Source organism: Drosophila biarmipes, unplaced genomic scaffold (genome assembly GCF_025231255.1).
Source record: "Drosophila biarmipes strain raj3 unplaced genomic scaffold, RU_DBia_V1.1 ptg000017l, whole genome shotgun sequence".
Taxonomy (NCBI): domain Eukaryota; kingdom Metazoa; phylum Arthropoda; class Insecta; order Diptera; family Drosophilidae; genus Drosophila; species Drosophila biarmipes.
Genome location: NW_026114535.1, coordinates 977,731 through 995,258, shown reverse-complemented (window position 1 = coordinate 995,258; position 17,528 = coordinate 977,731). Strand labels below are relative to the sequence as shown.

The 17,528-nt window shown below is 37.0% G+C and overlaps 2 protein-coding genes across 28 annotated transcripts in view; one reads left to right on the top strand and one right to left on the bottom strand.

Annotated features, from left to right (window-relative positions):
- LOC108026765 (glutamyl aminopeptidase) overlaps positions 1-17,528 on the bottom strand; it is a 502,322-nt gene that overhangs the window by 194,045 nt on the left and 290,749 nt on the right. For 24 of the 26 annotated variants that reach the window (XM_050890150.1, XM_050890134.1, XM_050890129.1 and 21 more), the window contains 2 exons: positions 3,516-3,699; positions 3,268-3,464 (listed from right to left, as the gene is read on the bottom strand). In XM_050890150.1, the coding sequence (XP_050746107.1) occupies positions 3,268-3,464; positions 3,516-3,699 (381 nt within the window). Of the gene's footprint in view, positions 1-3,267; positions 3,465-3,515; positions 3,700-17,528 lie in introns of those variants that run through there. The other 2 variants (XM_050890152.1, XM_050890153.1) reach the window with 2 other exon arrangements.
- LOC127012037 (uncharacterized) overlaps positions 1-17,528 on the top strand; it is a 141,055-nt gene that overhangs the window by 109,695 nt on the left and 13,832 nt on the right. The window lies entirely within an intron of this gene.

Here is a 17,528-nt window from a genome sequence, read left to right as displayed (position 1 = left end):
TTCTGAAAAACAACTATGGGGCGCGGGAGGGCCCTTGCTCTTGCTCTTAGCATTATCCCTCTCTCCATTCTGACTTGCAGTCCATTTACATGGGAAACAAGAAAGGAAGTTAACTTCGGCAAGCAGAAGTTTGTATACTGTAGCGCTGGTAGTCAAGTGGGAACAGATCGGAGCTGGCGCCATCTGTGGGTTGGTTGCCGAACTAGGAATAGGGGTAAGAGAAAGCGTATAGGGTCAAAAGGGCGAAATGTCAGTTGTTTTCTGCTGAGAGCGGTTTTCTTATCGGCTGTTAAGGGGTTTGCCGCCATTGGCAAGCGGCATTAGCGTTCTTTTCCATTTCAACCTTCCACAGATTAAGTCGTGGAAACCATCGAAAAAATTTAAGTGGTTTAATTTCGCGAAGACTTTTAAAAGGAGAAGGGAACGAATTTAGTCATTCCCGCCGAGTCCTAAGATTTGGGTGAGTTAAAAATAAATAAACAAGATCTAAAGGGTCCGATCAGCAGCACTCTATGTGATTTATAGGGGCTCGGCGTTTGTAAAACTAAAAAATAACCAAAAGAAGAAAAGCTACGATAGTCGATCGGCGGGAACACCTTGGATTTCATCCAGCTGAGTGCACTAGAAGTTCTTATTGGAGTGCGAATTGGAGAGGGCCACCACTAATTACGCGACTTACGATCGGCGCGGAGCACGTTAAAATCGCTTGACGACGGAAGGGTGTAATCTTTCTTTTTTGCGAGGTTATAATTCTACCCTGTGGCGACTCTGTTTTAAGCTGGGGAGAGCTAGTCACGAAACCCCATTAAATTGTGCCCGTAGGGGATTCTAAAACCCATCGCGCCATCAAAAAAAAATAAAGAAAGACCCATTTAACTTCACATATTGGTGTGAAGCAAAAAGAGAAGTTGAAAAAAAAGAAGTTAGAGAGCGAAAAAAAGAGAGGCGGAATAGAGCCGAGCTCATTTTTTATTTTTTTGTTAATTATAAGTAACATTTTTTTTTATATGTTTTTTTAAGGTGTACTATGTGAATTGGTAAATTGTTTGTTTGTTTTCGGCAAGCTGCCAAAACTCCGGTGTTGATTTCCCATTATCAAAAAGGAAAAGAAAGATTGCATGGCAACTTATCCCATCTAAAAGAGAAGATTTTATGGCGAAAAAAAAGGAAAATGAATTAGTGGAAAAGTGTCCCCAAAGACTTTATTCTTTTTGCAGCATTTTCAGCCGCCTTTGGAAAAAGCGCATTCTTCGAGGATGCCGCTGGAAAATTGGTGAGCTTTTATTTTATATAAAAACCTATTTGATTGACATATATTTTGTGGCGATTTCAAATTCATTTTTAATTTTTTTTTAGTATTTGGCTTGAGCGTGCTTTTAAAAATCAAAAGAAAACTTTTTTTAGAATTTGGCAAATCATTTTCTTTTTTTGTACATGTAATGGAAATTTATGTAATAGTAAAAAAATATAAAAAAAGATAATCGAGAATTTGAGTAAGAACCAATACCGTAGATTTGGAGCAGCAGAAACCCACCCAATGAACCCAAAGCTTTGATTTGGCATCCAAGTGAGAACGGTTACATGATAACGTAAAGCGAAGTAATTACAAAACTAAAGTAAAACATATCAGCAGCCCGATCCTATTCGTAATATTATAAGCCACATTTATCGCATTTATCCCATATTTAAAAGAAATTATTTATGCTATTTATTATATTTTATACTATTTATAATATTATGATATTTTATCTTTGTATTATCTTTATATTGTCCACTTGCACTCAATGTTAGTTTTAGTCCGTATTTTGGGCGATGTTCATTTTTCTAGGATTTTAATTTTGTTAGTTTATAAATAAAATGTTTATAACGTGGTAAATTAAGTGTTTGTCCTCGGCGGACATGAGACCCCCGTAGAGCCAAAACCGCGAAGGGGCCGTTCTGAAGAAAGGAAAATGGTTATGGAACGGCCAATGGAAGGGTGGGCTGAATGCCGCCTCTTTAACAGCTGAGGTGGAAAAGCGGAAGACTCGATTGCAGGTATAGGGGGCCTTGCACCCAACAATAGACCAAGTGTAGTAGTGCTTTCTTTCCCCAGCCTTAGTTTTGGTTTGTCTTTGCACGCAATCCGAGTTTTGCTAATAATCGAAGAGGCAATGATGAGTTAGAGCAAAGATCCACCCTACTAGCCAACGAGCCAAAGCCGGTTGACATTTTTGCGTGCGCTCTAACCCGTCCGTAACACCCAGCCTTAGTTTTTTTATTTAGAGGATGTTCTTTACAATACCCTTGCAGTTATACAAAATAATAGGTACAGTGATATTAAAAAAAATATATTTTATTCTTTTTTTTTATAACATTTTTTAGTAGTCCGACTTTTATTAAATTGAATTTTAAATTATTAAAAATTTTAAAAATTTGATTCCCAATATTATAAGATAAAATGTTAAAAAGCCCGAAAGCTATAATTTGTTTCATTTTATTTTCCCACCAATTTTCCGATCGTTCTTATGACAGCTATATGATAAATTCGTCTGATTTTGATAGAATTTTGTTTGAAATTCAGAACTAATTAAAAAATGTTATTTTCAAGCTTAGAAGGTTATATGTTAAAAAACACCGAATATATAATTTTTTCACAATATTTTACCACTAATTTTCCGATCATTCCTATTGCAGCTATATGATATAGTCGTCCGTTTTTGATAAAATTTAATTCGAAATTCAGAACTAATTTAAAAATGGTATATCCAAGCTTAAAAAGGTATATGTTGAAAAACCCCAAAGATATAATTTCTTTAAAATGTTTTCCTTGATAGTTCCTATGGGAGCTATAAGATATAGTTGTCCGATCCGGCTGGTTCCGACTTATATACTACCTGCAATAGACAGAAGACTTTTTATAAAGTTTCAGCCTGATAGCTTTAAAACTGAGAGACTAGTTTGCGTACAAACGGAGGGACAGACGGACATGGCTAGATAGACTAGTCTAGTTACGCTGATCAAGAATATATATAATTTATGGTGTTGCAAACTTCTGACTGAAATCATTATACCCTCTGCATGGGTATAAAAATACTCGACAGCGTTACCTGGCCAACTATTATCTAACGAGTAAACTGAAATTTTGTGATTCCTGATGATCCATCACCGAGCTATGAGGAGCACCTCAATTCAACTTTTTTGTGGTTTATTTTTTGTCGGAAATGCTAATGTACAGATGATTTCCTTATTTATTTTCTTTTAGTTTTGCATTAAAAGTTTACTTACGGAATTTCAAAGTTTGGATTAGAACTGTTAACCCAAACTTTAAACGCATTTTGCGCAGCCCGCAAACACGGAAAATAGCCCGCACGGCATAAAAATGTTTTAGTTAATTTTCGCATGTCAGTTTTCCATATGTCTTCATTAACATTTTCATGGCCCAAGTTCTCATACAATGGAACTAAAAGTTCTATAATATATAACTTTAAAACCAAAAAAATTATATGATTAATAAATATACTTTTTATGCTTACCTCAAACTTTCTATGCAACGGCGACATATCAAGACGTCTTCCAAGTAGGTCAAGAAATGGAAAAACTGGATTCCATACAATATGACTTCGTTCGTGTCTTAAGAACAAAGTCATATTAAGAGCAGTTGCAAAGTTTAATTCTCCAGCATAAGCTAAATTCCAGGCGTCATGAAGTAGTTTGGCTCTTTAAATACATTTAAAAATTAAGAAATTTTTATTGAAGATGAAGATGCTGGGCTTGTAAGGAGCTTCGGTTTCTCTCTCTAATACGAAACGAAATTATTACGAAAAAAACTAGAAAAGGCGGTATAAATTTAGACATTACTTAGATAACCCAATAATTCCCAATTCTTATGTAATGGTACAAATAAAAACGCGCAAAAATCTGAAATTTATAAATTTGATAAAACAGTCAATTTATAAATTTAAATAACTTCGTTATAGAAAGTTATAGGATATAGTTGTCCGATTTTATTTAATATTCTGAAATAATAATAATAATAATTCTGAAATAATAAAAGAAAAATATTTTTTCAAAGTACAAGTTAATATGCCGAACACAGTAAAGTTATATGTATCCTTACATTTGAAAATTATTTTTTGGTTGATTCCTATAGGATCTATACGACATAGTTGTACGAACCAAATATTTCCGACTTCTACTACCTGCCATAGAAATAGGGCTTTAATGAAGGTTTCATTCCGGTAGCTTCAAACCTGAGATACTAGCTTGAGTAAAGGCAGACGAGCGCAAAAGCTTTTTGTTTTTTTTTTGCCGCTGTCGACGTCAGCAGATAATTAGGAACAACGTAGAAAAGTGCCGGCAAACAAATAAAACACATTACCAAAACAAAAAACTAGACTAACTAACATTTACTGTAATTTAACACAAAACAAAAAAAGTACAATTTAAATAAAATGAAGTAAAATTGAAATAAATATGTATGTATTTTATATTCAATATTTTAATAAGTGAAAAATCAATGAAAATACTCAAAATTTAAAAAGTGATTTCACCCGGGACGTTTCACTTGCAGAGGACATGCCGCACAACAAAAAAATATAAAGAACTAGGGAAATCTGAAAGGACTTCGAAAATATTTTCCTTTGCATATTCCCTTGAAAAAAAGCGGACATCCCATACAATTTCCTATATGGGACGTCCCTTGTTCTTCACCCGTGCAAGCTGACATGTCCCTCCGTTATCACAAGGTTATTCCCAAGGAACACTTTTATTCGGAACAGAAGGGACGAGCTGTCGAGCTATTGCCCGTCAGAATTACGTGCACGATTTTCGGCACTTTTACCGCCTTTAAGTGGTTCTCAACACTGGGAAAACGATCTTCTTCTGTTTCTATTTCACAAAAATGGACTGCAGGTCAACATGGGAAAAAGGAAAATGCAAACAGCGAGAACCCCCACATTGCCCCAGAGATAAGTTTTATCTTCGCCAAGCGGGCTGAGGACAGCTTAATTTAAGCAGCGTTCAGGAGACTTGCAGTCTACCTGCAGCTAAACAACAATTGTTGAACAGAATTATTGCTAATTGCTAATCAGGAAACTATTACTGTTTTCCTGGTCACCGGCGAGCAGGCCAGCGCTGGCGCTGCCACGCTTTCGGATACCCTTACATACAGACGTATACAATTCGCTACCGCCGGTGTCTAAACTTTGCGAAGTCGCAGTTCGCTGTACCCGTTTGGACAATTCTGGGACAAAACCCTTAGATTCTCTACAAGAAGCCAATCGCGGAAGACCGCATCGTAGGCAGCGGCGGAACCATCTAGAAGTAACCTTAAGGAATGTGAGTGGAGCACGTGTCATTGCGTAATATGTAACCTCATCGCCATGAGAACTGTATAGACCCACAAGTGCAGGGCTTGCAGACAGATATCATCGTTGAATTCTCACAGTTTCGTAATCTGGCAACCCTACAGCTTCTGTGTTGGCCTTTCGTTTGTTTTTTGCCTCGAGGAATTTCGTAGCTGAATCGGAAAAACTTGTTGAGCATTAATTGAGTTAATTAATTAAGAAAAACAATGAAGTAAATATACAAATTTTGTTACTGATTAAGTAAAATCTTATGTACAGCCAGCTACAAAATAATGTCAGCCTGAGTTTTTTATTTACCAACACCTATCTCTGCGTGTATATATAACCCATCCCAAGATCTTGTTGTAAGTAGTAGTGAAGGGATTTTATGAATAACGGTGACATTTTTGCGTAAAGGCTTTCTTTTGAATTAAAGATGAATTTAATTATTTATTTCTAGAATGTTGATAAAATCGCGTTAATATCGGGCATGGTAATTAGGGGTAATACTAACCCTGATTCTTTCATTACCAAGCTAGGGTGGGTATAGAGGACCACGTCAATTCCAGCGAGGATCACACCTCCGATTCCCTCTTCAACCGAGGCTGAACAATTTGCAGCCGTACCATTACAGTGTGAATGTAAATAGTTGCAGGACAAACTGCGCGGCAAGGCGCAAGGGATTTTTTTTTCGTATTAACTTATTTTATAAAAGAATCCGATAGAAAAACTTGGAAGTAGGAAATTTAATTTTACTTGTGTTTTTGAAGTACGACGACTAATTAAAATTAATAAATAAATATCTTCCAAATCATCCCACCTTATTACCAGATTATTAATTATCCTTAAAAGTAAACTAAAGTACGTTGTAGAATACATTTTATAGCAATACTTTACAAATAATTAAAAATCGAAAAAATGGATAAACATAAACTATTTTTTTTTTTCTCAAACTCACTTTGTAATCAAAGCCAATAAAAAAGTTCTTCGCAACGTCGCTACGCGCAACATGTGAATGTCAATATTTATGATTTGGTCTGCATTTAAAATGCCTATCCACGATGCCGTAAGATTATGGCGTGACTTTTGACGTGTATACTAACTTTATTATCTTTTCTAACTCTAGTTGGATTTACTTCCCTTTTTTTATTACAGTCTTACTTTAACTAATAATGGTAAATCATAAAATTAACTCCGCTACCAAAAATCAAACAGACTTCAACTGCGAGTACATTTCCAATTACATTCTATCTACGCTTCCGAACATAGATACAAAAAATAACAAGTGAGGTAGAAGGTTTACTTTACAATAAAAATCAAAGAAAAACAGATTTCTACTGCGGATAGTGGCTTAGTTGAAAAGTTCATTGACCGAGTTAAGCCTCACAGCACACGTCGAGTTTAACTCGACGCCACCGAGACGGTTATTATTCTAGTACGCTAAACCAATTGAGCGATCTCTGGCAGCAGTTCTGTGACCTAGATGAAGAAGTCCAGCAAGCAGCATTACTTCGCCTAAAGAGGAGCTGGTAAAGAAATATCAGAAAGTATTCAAAGACAGTATGACGTCAGCAAGCGAACCTCAAAAAGTACCTCGGGAACAACCCAATGGACCCGTCAAATCTAGAGTGAATTATCGATCGGCGAGGTTATTCGTCAGCTACAGAGGCGGGGCAACAAATTAGAATCATCTTTTATTCTTGCATCAAATTCGCCAACCATCACCTCAGCTCTGCAACGCGAGCTGGGGGTTCAATGGGAATTATTAAGGCAGGCCCATGATGACCTCGATAATACGCCTGGGGCAGAGGCAGCTGCCACAGATGAGGTTTATCGATTTCCGACCTTATATGCAGAATATAACATAGCGTTGCTTCGAGAAAACGACTCTCTAAGAGCATAAATCTGTCTGTACCACCAATCAGTATTCCCGAGTTTAATAGCGAATATCTAGATTGGCCCCCGTTTCACGATTTGTTTGTGGAATTAGTGCGTTATAAACCATACTCAGCCAGCCAAAAGCTGCATATTCTACAAGGCTCACTCCGCTGTGAAGCAAGAAACATTTGGACAGATACGGCCTTCTTTCAAGGCGGGTACCAACACGGCAAAATTTTAGTCTTTGCGGCAATAGGAGGAATCGTCGATTACGTGCCCACTAACGGGTCTGCGCAACAGCTTCGAGCACTAGATGACACAGTGCGAAAGGCACTCTTAAAAACCTCGACATCTGCACAAAATCCTGGGATCCAATTCTGTGTTTCATTATTAGAAGAAAACTAGACGAACAGACTCTAGTCTCACTGGAAAAATCAGCGGGTGCACCAACAGAAATTCCAACGTTAGGGAGCGTACTGTCGTTTATTGAGCGGCGCTCTTGCATGCTGGAAACAATAAGTGCCCAACCTACAACAACGGTCCACCATCAGGCAGTCCGCAGCGAAGAGAGCTGAAGATTTGTCACCTAGGACCACATCACTTTAGGGCGTGTATCCGCTTTCAATTCAAGTTGAAGAATGCACAAATTATTTGTCTACTCGTACAGTTCAAAAGGTTGAAACTGTGAGTCGCTATATACTTGTCGAGGCTGCCATCAACAGCATCATTCAATGTTACACAAAGGACTGACTAGCAATCCAGTAATGCTGGCTACGACAACCCCAGAAGACATGTTCTGGTCGCGACCGCCCAGGTATCATTAGAAGAACCCTGCAGTACCATTCAGTACTGAATGAGCACCCAATCACTACAGTACCTGCAGCACTACAAAGTCCTCATCACTGAGCGCTCATTCAGTGATGAATTTTTTTACAATTGACTGCTTAAATTAACATAGGCATGTCCTATGATTCAGCAATGCTCGAAAATGAGCACAAATTTAGTGCTTTTTGAAGCACCCTTGTGTGCGCTTAATTATAGCACAGAGGTTTTGCGCTTATTTAATTGGAAGAAAAAGCACAGATTCGGCACAGGTTAAACGCTTAATTAAGCAGAAGAAAAATCACCGATTGTGCACAGGTAAAGCACTTTTTTTTCTATCCTTTTTTGAAATGATTTAATTTTTTTCGATTTACAATGTGAGTTTCGGTTTTATTGGGGTCGTTGGGGACCTGGATACCTTCCGCTTCCTTCCGGATGTCTCTATCTGATAGATTGCAAATTTCTTTTTAAAGTAGAATCAGACACGAATATATTTGTAAGTTTTATATTTTAGTACAAGAAATGTAAGCTTCGGCATTTTTGTGAAAGTCTTATAAGTTTTTTAAAAATTAAACTTAATAATAGTTATTTTCAGCCCGTAATAAAAACTACTAAGTAAGGTCTCGACAAAATTTGTGTCGGCCTTCAGCTTCTTTCAGCAATAACATTTCTTATTGTACGGTTTCCATCACCTTAATCTAAAAATATATCAAAATATTAAAAATAAACGAAAAAGAAAGCTATTGACGAAACGTTTACAGTCTTTCTTGACAATAAGCAATTCATTTTTTTTTGTATTTTTCTTAAATATTAAAAATTGTAGGTTTTCACAAATTATTTATCCTTTTATATTATTTGTTACTGCATATATTTTATATGAAATATAACATTTATCCAAAAAGTCATTAAGTTTTACGAACAATCTTCTTCTATTTTTGGTCACTAGCAAATTTGCAAAATTTGTATTTATTGTTTTTTACTTTTAAAATGTATAAATTGAGTGAGAGACTTACCTGTTATTGCCTTTTTGTATTATTAATTAAAAAACACTTGTTTCTCAAGTTTCGGTCTAACTCCTTCTTCAACTAGGTAAACGCAAGTGAAAAAGAGTGCCTTCCAGGAAAACAATAACAACGGTTTTGTTCTGTTTTATTGTCATTACCCGTTTGATTTGCATGTTCCGTTGCACATGAAAGAAGTTTATTTATAGACATGTTCGCTATGCCAATCGTTATATAAAAATATAATTTTGAAAAGTCACATATTAATAAATAAAATGAAAAAGAAATAAATAAAATTCCCACGCCAAATTATATAAAATTTTTGTTTTTTCATTTATTATTAAAAATTAAAATTTATTAAAATTACAAGGGCGTACGAAAGCTAGTCACTTTAATTGCTCGGCGTTTTGCTTTGACCCGCATTTTTCAGGAAAAGGCATGTCGTGAAAGGGTTCTCTCCCGCGAGAGAGCACGACTCTCATTTGGCTCTGCCCGAGGCGCTGGCTGCTCTGCCGACGTAGCAGTCGACTTTGTGCTGATTGAGCGCTTAAGCTGAATTGTGGAACTAGAGGGTACCGATCAACTCAAGACATGTCGCGCTGTGATAGATTTCGGGTTACAGGCGAGTCGTATCTCAAGAGGAGGGAAGGTCTGCTATATCTTAAAGAAATGTCGTTATCGATTGAAATATTAAAAATCGGACGAAAAATAACAACAGCGACCAAATCAATACTAAAGCTATCGTCATATACCTCCGATTTTGAAACCCCAGTAAAAGGTATTTTTATTTCCACAGTCATTTCAGAACAACCATCATTACCGATTGTACACGATCTTAACATTCCTAAGAGACTGTCCTTAGCTAATAAACCTCTGCCCCAAGGTTTGGCTATGTAATCACCGGTTTCCTTAAGAAAGAACCCTCATCTAATACGCAATTCGCAATTATGCAAGACATAAACCTGATTGTAAGCTAAAGAACGATGAATTTTAGGAGAATGATAGCCAATTTGAAAAAGAAAAAGATTAGATCCCCCACGATAAAGAAAGGATTCATTCAACTACCTCAGCATTGGTGGTTCATAAAATAACTGAGCCTAAACAATCAATGCAAAATAAAACTGACTCGTCCGAACGGGAATGTTCGTAACCAAATGTGCTCAACATGTCCAGCACCCAAAAAATCGAGCAGAAGCCTAGTTGGGAACAGCACTACCCACTTGTTAAAGGAGTTGTTGATCAGCATATCATATTCAATGTCAACGGTTGACTCAACGTCTCCCTAACTTGACGGCGCACTGACTTACCAAAGCGTGTTGCAGTGTCAGTCGAGTCGACTACGCTAACTTCTACCATCATCGAAAAACCACTGACATACTCTATAACTCATATCAGTAGACTTCCGTGTTTTAAGCTCTATAATATAAGCTCTACTTCCTACCTCTGGGAACAGGGCTCGCAACACATTATCTCAACTAGCAGTAAACCTCCGTTAGCTGAAGCTCAGCGCAGTGCCCGCATCGCCTGTCCGTCCATCGTCTTAACGCGACCGTTCTGCCATTAAAGTGTCCCCGAGTCACCGACAAGGCGCTCACTATAACCCCCTTCTCCCGGGGAGTGACCTAGAAGTGCCTACTTCGATTGGGCACAATATCTCGACCTTAAAATAAAGTTGATTCGTCTGAAGTAGATTCACAACAGCTGGTATGTGGAAACCATGCTTATACCAAATATCCTATCGACGCTTTATTGGTGCTTCTCAGTGCACAACTGATACTTGTCAAAATTAAAATCCCGCTAAGTATGATCATTTTAGAGGTACACCCGAATTCCGGCTATCAAAGACGGAAAGCCTCACTCACCATTGTTTAACTGAAGTGTATTTTAAGTTGATGTAGATAAAGTTTACCTGCACTGAAATCGAACCACTTATGTTGTAATCCGTTATAATAACAATTGCATCAGATACACTACAACATGTAAATATGTTGAGGTATAAGAAGTCTTGAATAAGATTATTTGTACATTTTTTTAAGAAACACAGCTTGTAAAATTTTGACATGTCGTACAAATTAATAAAAAAAAACACAAATGACCCACTTGCTGAAAGGTGTGGTTCAAGTAGTTCAATATAAAGGGTCTAAAATGGTATTTTTTATACCAAATGTTCAATTAGCATGAAGAGGCTTGTTTGGATATTTTGTGGCTCTACATATGTCACACCGTTATAAATCTTTGACAAGTCCAGACTGGAACTCGATGCCTCCATGACCATCAACTTGTGAATCGTTAATACTCTTTATCCAAAAAATGAAATGATTTAAAATCCTGAATTAAATATTTCAGCACTATAGTGTGTTTTTTTCTTTTCCAGACAATTATCGAGTGATATGTAATCATTTTTCATTTTAATAATATGTAGTATGGGCAGGTCTTAAATACCCACTGTCCTAATAGTACTTACATGTACCCTTTGGCACACTCCAGTTCTAAATCCAATTGACCGAAATATGAACCGATCAGTAGCCTTCGCCTGCACACAGAAAGTTAAAGTATAAAGTATATACCTATACTTTGAAAAAATATTAAAAGCAAGAAAACAAATTGATGGACTTCTACTGTTTTTGGGAAATGGAATCTACTTGACGATATAAGTATTTACATGGCGACCGTGACTAAAGTTGCCCGGAAACTGAGCCAATAGGCCTCGGACGGCAGCAGCAGACACACAGCGCGGCAAATTTAATACACAAGTTAATACACAAATTGTTCCAAAACAAGTTGTAAAGCAATTAATATTTGTTCAAAAAAAAAAAACATAAAGCAATGAATACGAATAAATAAAAAGATTACATATATATTTACAATATCGAGCAAAGAAAAACATATTATTAACGGTATAAAACCCTAAACAATAAAAATGTTAGATTCAAAGGCAGTGTAGTCGGCTTTACTGCTAACTTTATAAATAAAGTAGGGTCACAAAAAATAGACATCGAAACCATTACTTTATTAATAATAAAAATGGTTGTATACTTATTTGGAAATCTACTTATGAGCGTATATAAATTAGAAAAAAGTGTCTGAAAAAGAGATATTTAAGCCGGGCAAAGAACTAAGAGCAGTTTTACAACAAATATTATTAAAACACATATAAAAAAAGTAGCGATCAAAATATGCATCCAAACTCACCCCAATAATTTTAACCCACATATAGAATTTAATTCAATAAATAAAAATTAAAAAATATACCTAACAAATCCACCTTTGGGATTAGGCCGGTCCTAGATAAATTCCTGGTTGGATAAGTAATAGACTTCATAGTGTATATTAATAGACTTCATAGTGTATAATAAAACTGAGCATGAAATGAAAAGAACTATGCAAAATAATTAATGAAATAAAGCATAAATATGACAAATCATTTAAGTCGTTATAACTAAGCAGATCTGTACACAAGGCAACTGTGAATAAACCACACGTCCCCATCAGTAGAGTTTTTAACCAATGCGAAAATAGGGCAAATAATGGCAAGAAACATTGGGCAGAAGTGTCAAGACTTCTGAGCCTATGGCTGGCTGTTGAAGTAATAAAGTAAACCTTTTACAAGGTACAAAACGAAAACACTATTATGCAAGTAATCTCAAAACTATGCAAAATGGCGAAAACAACGCAAAAAGTAAAACTTTTGAAAAATTTACCACTGAACCTGAAAACCTCCGGAAGTGACTAGGAACGACATATACTGACGAAGTCTTATCAGCCGAACATGCTAATAAATTAAGCACAAAATAAGGTAACCACCAAAATAATGGTCAATATCAATATAATAACTATTATAGAAATAACTATAAACGTAACTATAAAAACCAGATCAATTGTAAAAATAGAAGTCGTGGTAATTGAAGAGGCAATAATGGAAAAAAAGATGGAAACAACAAAAATACTTATAGCTACAACACATAAAGACAAAACAATGTCAACAGCGCCGGAAAACCAATAAATGCCCTTCTGATACAAACAAACGAAAACAAACGGTTCACAATATTAACCTTAGCTTCTATTCGTTTCGCTGAAAAGAATGAACAAACTAACAAATTATATATATTAATAGTCGTTACTGGTGCAGGAATTTCATAAAGAAAATAAAATTCACATTAATTTCATGATAAAGATTGTCATAATATTACTCAAATATAAATCTGATGATATTAAGTGGAAATTATGTGGAGTGGCATAGTTATTCAAACTCAATAGCAGATTCAAAAAATACATTTGTCGGAATGTTAAGCACTACAGACAAAAACGAAATTATTCACTTAAACAAATTAAAATTTGAACCATTAGATGACTACGGCATAGCAAAAATAAATAAATATGAAAACAAAACAAACATTTTAAATAAATTTAATTAAAACTTATCTAACTAAATAAACTATGAAAAATATATAAATATATAGTACATACAAATACAATACCGAATCGATATCAAAAAACAATTTAAACAAGCAAAAAATAAGGATGTAAGATGATGAACCAGTTTATATTAAGAACTATGGAATTTCTTACAGCTATAATAAAAAGTTTACAAACAAGTCTCAGATTTTAACAGGCAGTTAGTAATTGTCTACCGCCAAATCAATAAGAATATTTTATCCGACAAATTCACATTAGCAAGAATAGCCGATATTATCGATCAGCTAAGCAGAGCTAAATCCTTTTATGCTGTTATTTAATGTCAGGATTTCATCAAATAGAACTCGAAGACTGGACGCTATCGCTGCACTTTGCAATGCCTACAATGACTCTTCCCGAGAGCTACGGAGAAAGGCTACAGTTAGGCGATCCTTCACAATTTCGCAATGGGCGAAAAGTGTTTTAGTACATATGGACGAAACCTATAATCAAGAAGTAGATCAACTTAATTGACGCTTTCACCGTTGAGAAGATCCGTATCATTTTCATTGCCAGGGTAGAAATCTTCCCACTGTGCAGTTTTGAACACTGGGAAAGCGGAGATCGACAGACGGTTAAAATAACCAAGTCGATATATTTTATTTCCTTTTATACCCTAATGTGAATGAGACGTTTCCGACCCCATTAAGTATATATATTCTTGATCAGCATCACTAGACGAGTCGATCTAGCCATGTCCGTCGGTCCGTCCGTCTGCCCGTCTTTCCGTCCGTTTCTACGCAAAATAGTCTCTCAGTTGTAAAACTATATCTATTTCATCAAAATCGGACAACTATACCATATAGCTGCCAAACGAACGATCTGAAAATTGGTGGGAAAATAATATGAAAAAATGATATATTTGATGAGAAATGGAGATAAATAACCAGCAAAGCGATATTTTATGGCGCCACCTAACGGCTACAGACAGATTTAAGCGTTTAAGCCGTTTGTGGGCATTTTTAGGTCAGTCGATAGGTATTGATAAGACAAACACAATTCAGTTAAATTTTGATCTTATCATAATAGCTCTGCGAAGGAAACCCAGGAATCTGCTTGCCAAGGCTGCCTTTTCTAGCTCTTACAGTTTTCAAAATCACAGCGTTCATGCGAACAGACGAACATGGCTAGATGTACTCGTCTAGTGATCCTGAATATACATATACACTTTATGGGATCGGAAACGCTTCCTTCTACCTGTTACATATTTTCCAACGAATCTTCATGCCCTTCATGCCCGAGTAAGGGTATAAAAAGTTAGATCTTTGGTGTCTTTAACATATAACCTCCTAGGATTGGAAAGAACATTTTCTAATTAATTCTGAATTTCGAATTAAATTTTATCAAAATCAGCACTATATCGAGATTTCAGCGCTCATACGGACAGACAGACAGACGGACATGGCTAGATCAACTCGGCTAGTGATCTTGATCTAGAACACCTATATTTTATGGGGTCGGCAATGTTTCCCTCTACCTTTTACTCGTAGAGTAAAAGGTATAATATTAAAATAATAATTTACCGTTTTCATTGTAACCATGAGTTAAGCTACACACCATTGCTTTTTCATGTATCGGAATTTTAATATTTTACTTATTGTTGGGAAATAGTTCGTCTTTATGTTGAATTTAAATAGTATTACATTTGCTTCTTTACTTTTGCCTATTTACCTATAACCTATTTTTACCTATTACCTATAGTACCTATTTTTGCGCACATCATTGTATTGTAACCATTTGGGAGCTTTAAGCTCACACGCATAGCCGAAATTGCAGTGCAATGCGTTAGTATTAGAACATCACGCGATCGTTTTTCTGTTCTTTTTCTGCACGTTTTGCAAGCCGGCTGCATTCGCTTGTTGATATTAACCGCAACCGCTCGCTGATAGCAACCCCGCTTAAAGTATTGTAAACCCGCTAAATAGTGAAAATAAATGCATAAAACTATAATAAAAACCATAATACAGTCCACTATTCATAAACATAACAAATTTTGGTCCTTCGAGCCGGATACCCGCGTTTATTTGTGCATTTACTTTTGTGAACATTAGAGACAAATTTACCGTTTTTTCGTCATGAACGCGATAATGCATAGAACGATTCAACAACGTGGTGCCTGCAAGGGGCAAATAACGCGCACCCTCAACAGTGCTGTGGAGTTTTCACAAAGATGTGAGAATGTGGAAACATTGCAATTCAAGCTGGAGCGTTTGGTCGCCACTTTCAACCACTTTATGGAGCTCTCAGATGAGTTAGTGGAATTTCACTTGGAGGAGGGATATGAAGACCCTGGATTGGACATACCCGAATACGAAGACAAGTTCTACGCCGCGCATGCTATTTTTAGTAACGCCATCAAGGACATGGGAGGTCAGGATCATGGACAGGACCAGTCGAACATTCTACTTTCAAGTACAGTGGAACGCCTATTTGAGGGACAAAACAACCTTTTGGAGAAAATGCATACTTCATCGGGAACTGCTGATTTAAGGTTTGAGAAAATTCGGATTCCCACATTTTCTGGTAAATATGAGGATTGGAGCCAGTTTTGTGATCTGTTCTTAAGCTCAGTAAATAGTAACGAAAAGCTCTCCAAGTGCCAAAAGTTTCATTATCTCAAATCATATCTGGAGGGAGAAGCACTGTCCCTAATTAAACATATTTCCGTCTGTAATGATAATTACCAAGACGCATGGGAAAAATTAGAAAATCGTTATAATAAAAGGTCGCTCATCGCTCGATCGTTTGTTCAGAATTTTTTATCGTTGCCAACCGCTAACAATTCGAATGCATTCGAGGCTTACATGCGCTGAACTGTGACAGCCGCGATGTATGGCTCATTCATATTTTGCTGTCAAAGTTAGGTTCAGAAATTAAACAAGCTTGGGCCAACTGCAGTTTATCGGCCACTGAAGACGTCACCATAGAGGAGCTGTTCGCCTTTCTTTTCGCTCATTGTGATACTTTGGAGTCTTGTCAGGATTTACCCGCAATGCAACCCTCAAGACCAGCCCAGAGTAGACGCCGCCAAGCCGCTTTTCATGCCAGTGGATCAACTCAGTCGTCTCGCGAATGTATATATTGCCAAGGACAGCATTCTATATATTCATGCAATGAATTCAAGGCACTGGATGTAGTCAGCCGCCGCACCTTCGCCAAGGATACAAAATTATGCTTCAACTGCTTGAGTCGATCGCATTAAGTCAGGGATTGTAATTCATCGAACACTTGCCGTCAGTGCAACGCTAAGCATCACACGTTAGTATACCCGATTGAAGCAAGATCGGTTCCTGTGGCACCTGCGCACTCGACTGCCGCTGATACGAATACTGCCGCTGTTAGCCATCATATTTTGGAGAGGGCCAACAATCCAGCCCTACTGCCAACTGTTGTCGCCAATGTTATTGACACATGGGGAAACGAGACCTCGTGTAGGTTATTGCTCGATACTGGATCAACAATAACCATGGTATCTGAGTCGTTTATCCAAAGGATCGGAATTCCTCGCACGCATGCCCGCATTTCGGTAGTTGGTTTAGGTGCTAACCCGGCTGGTGTTAGCCGAGGTCGCGCTAGCTTCACCTTACTCTCAAGAACCACGACTGCATCATTGGAAGTCTCTTGTCTAATTATGAGTTCTCTAACTTCTACGATTCCAGCTCAGCAGGTCAAATCAAATGCAACTATTTGGACCAAGATTCGCAGCCTACCGCTAGCTGACCCGACGTTTGGATCTCCGGGCAAAATCGACGTTATCTTAGGCGCTGATCAGCTGTGGAACTTATATACTGGACATCGCCGAGAGTTTGGTATCGAATACCCCATCGCACTGCATACTAATTTTGGTTGGGTTATTACAGGCAGCTACACTGATGGCAACAAAGCATCTACGCACGCACAAGTTCATCACGCTTATGAAGATTTGGATTCCTTAGTTCGCTCATTTATGGACATGGAACAAGTGCATCCGAGTGAAACAACGATAGACGCCAGTGATCCCGCCGAACAACATTTTCTGAAAACACATGCTCGTAGAGAAGATGCT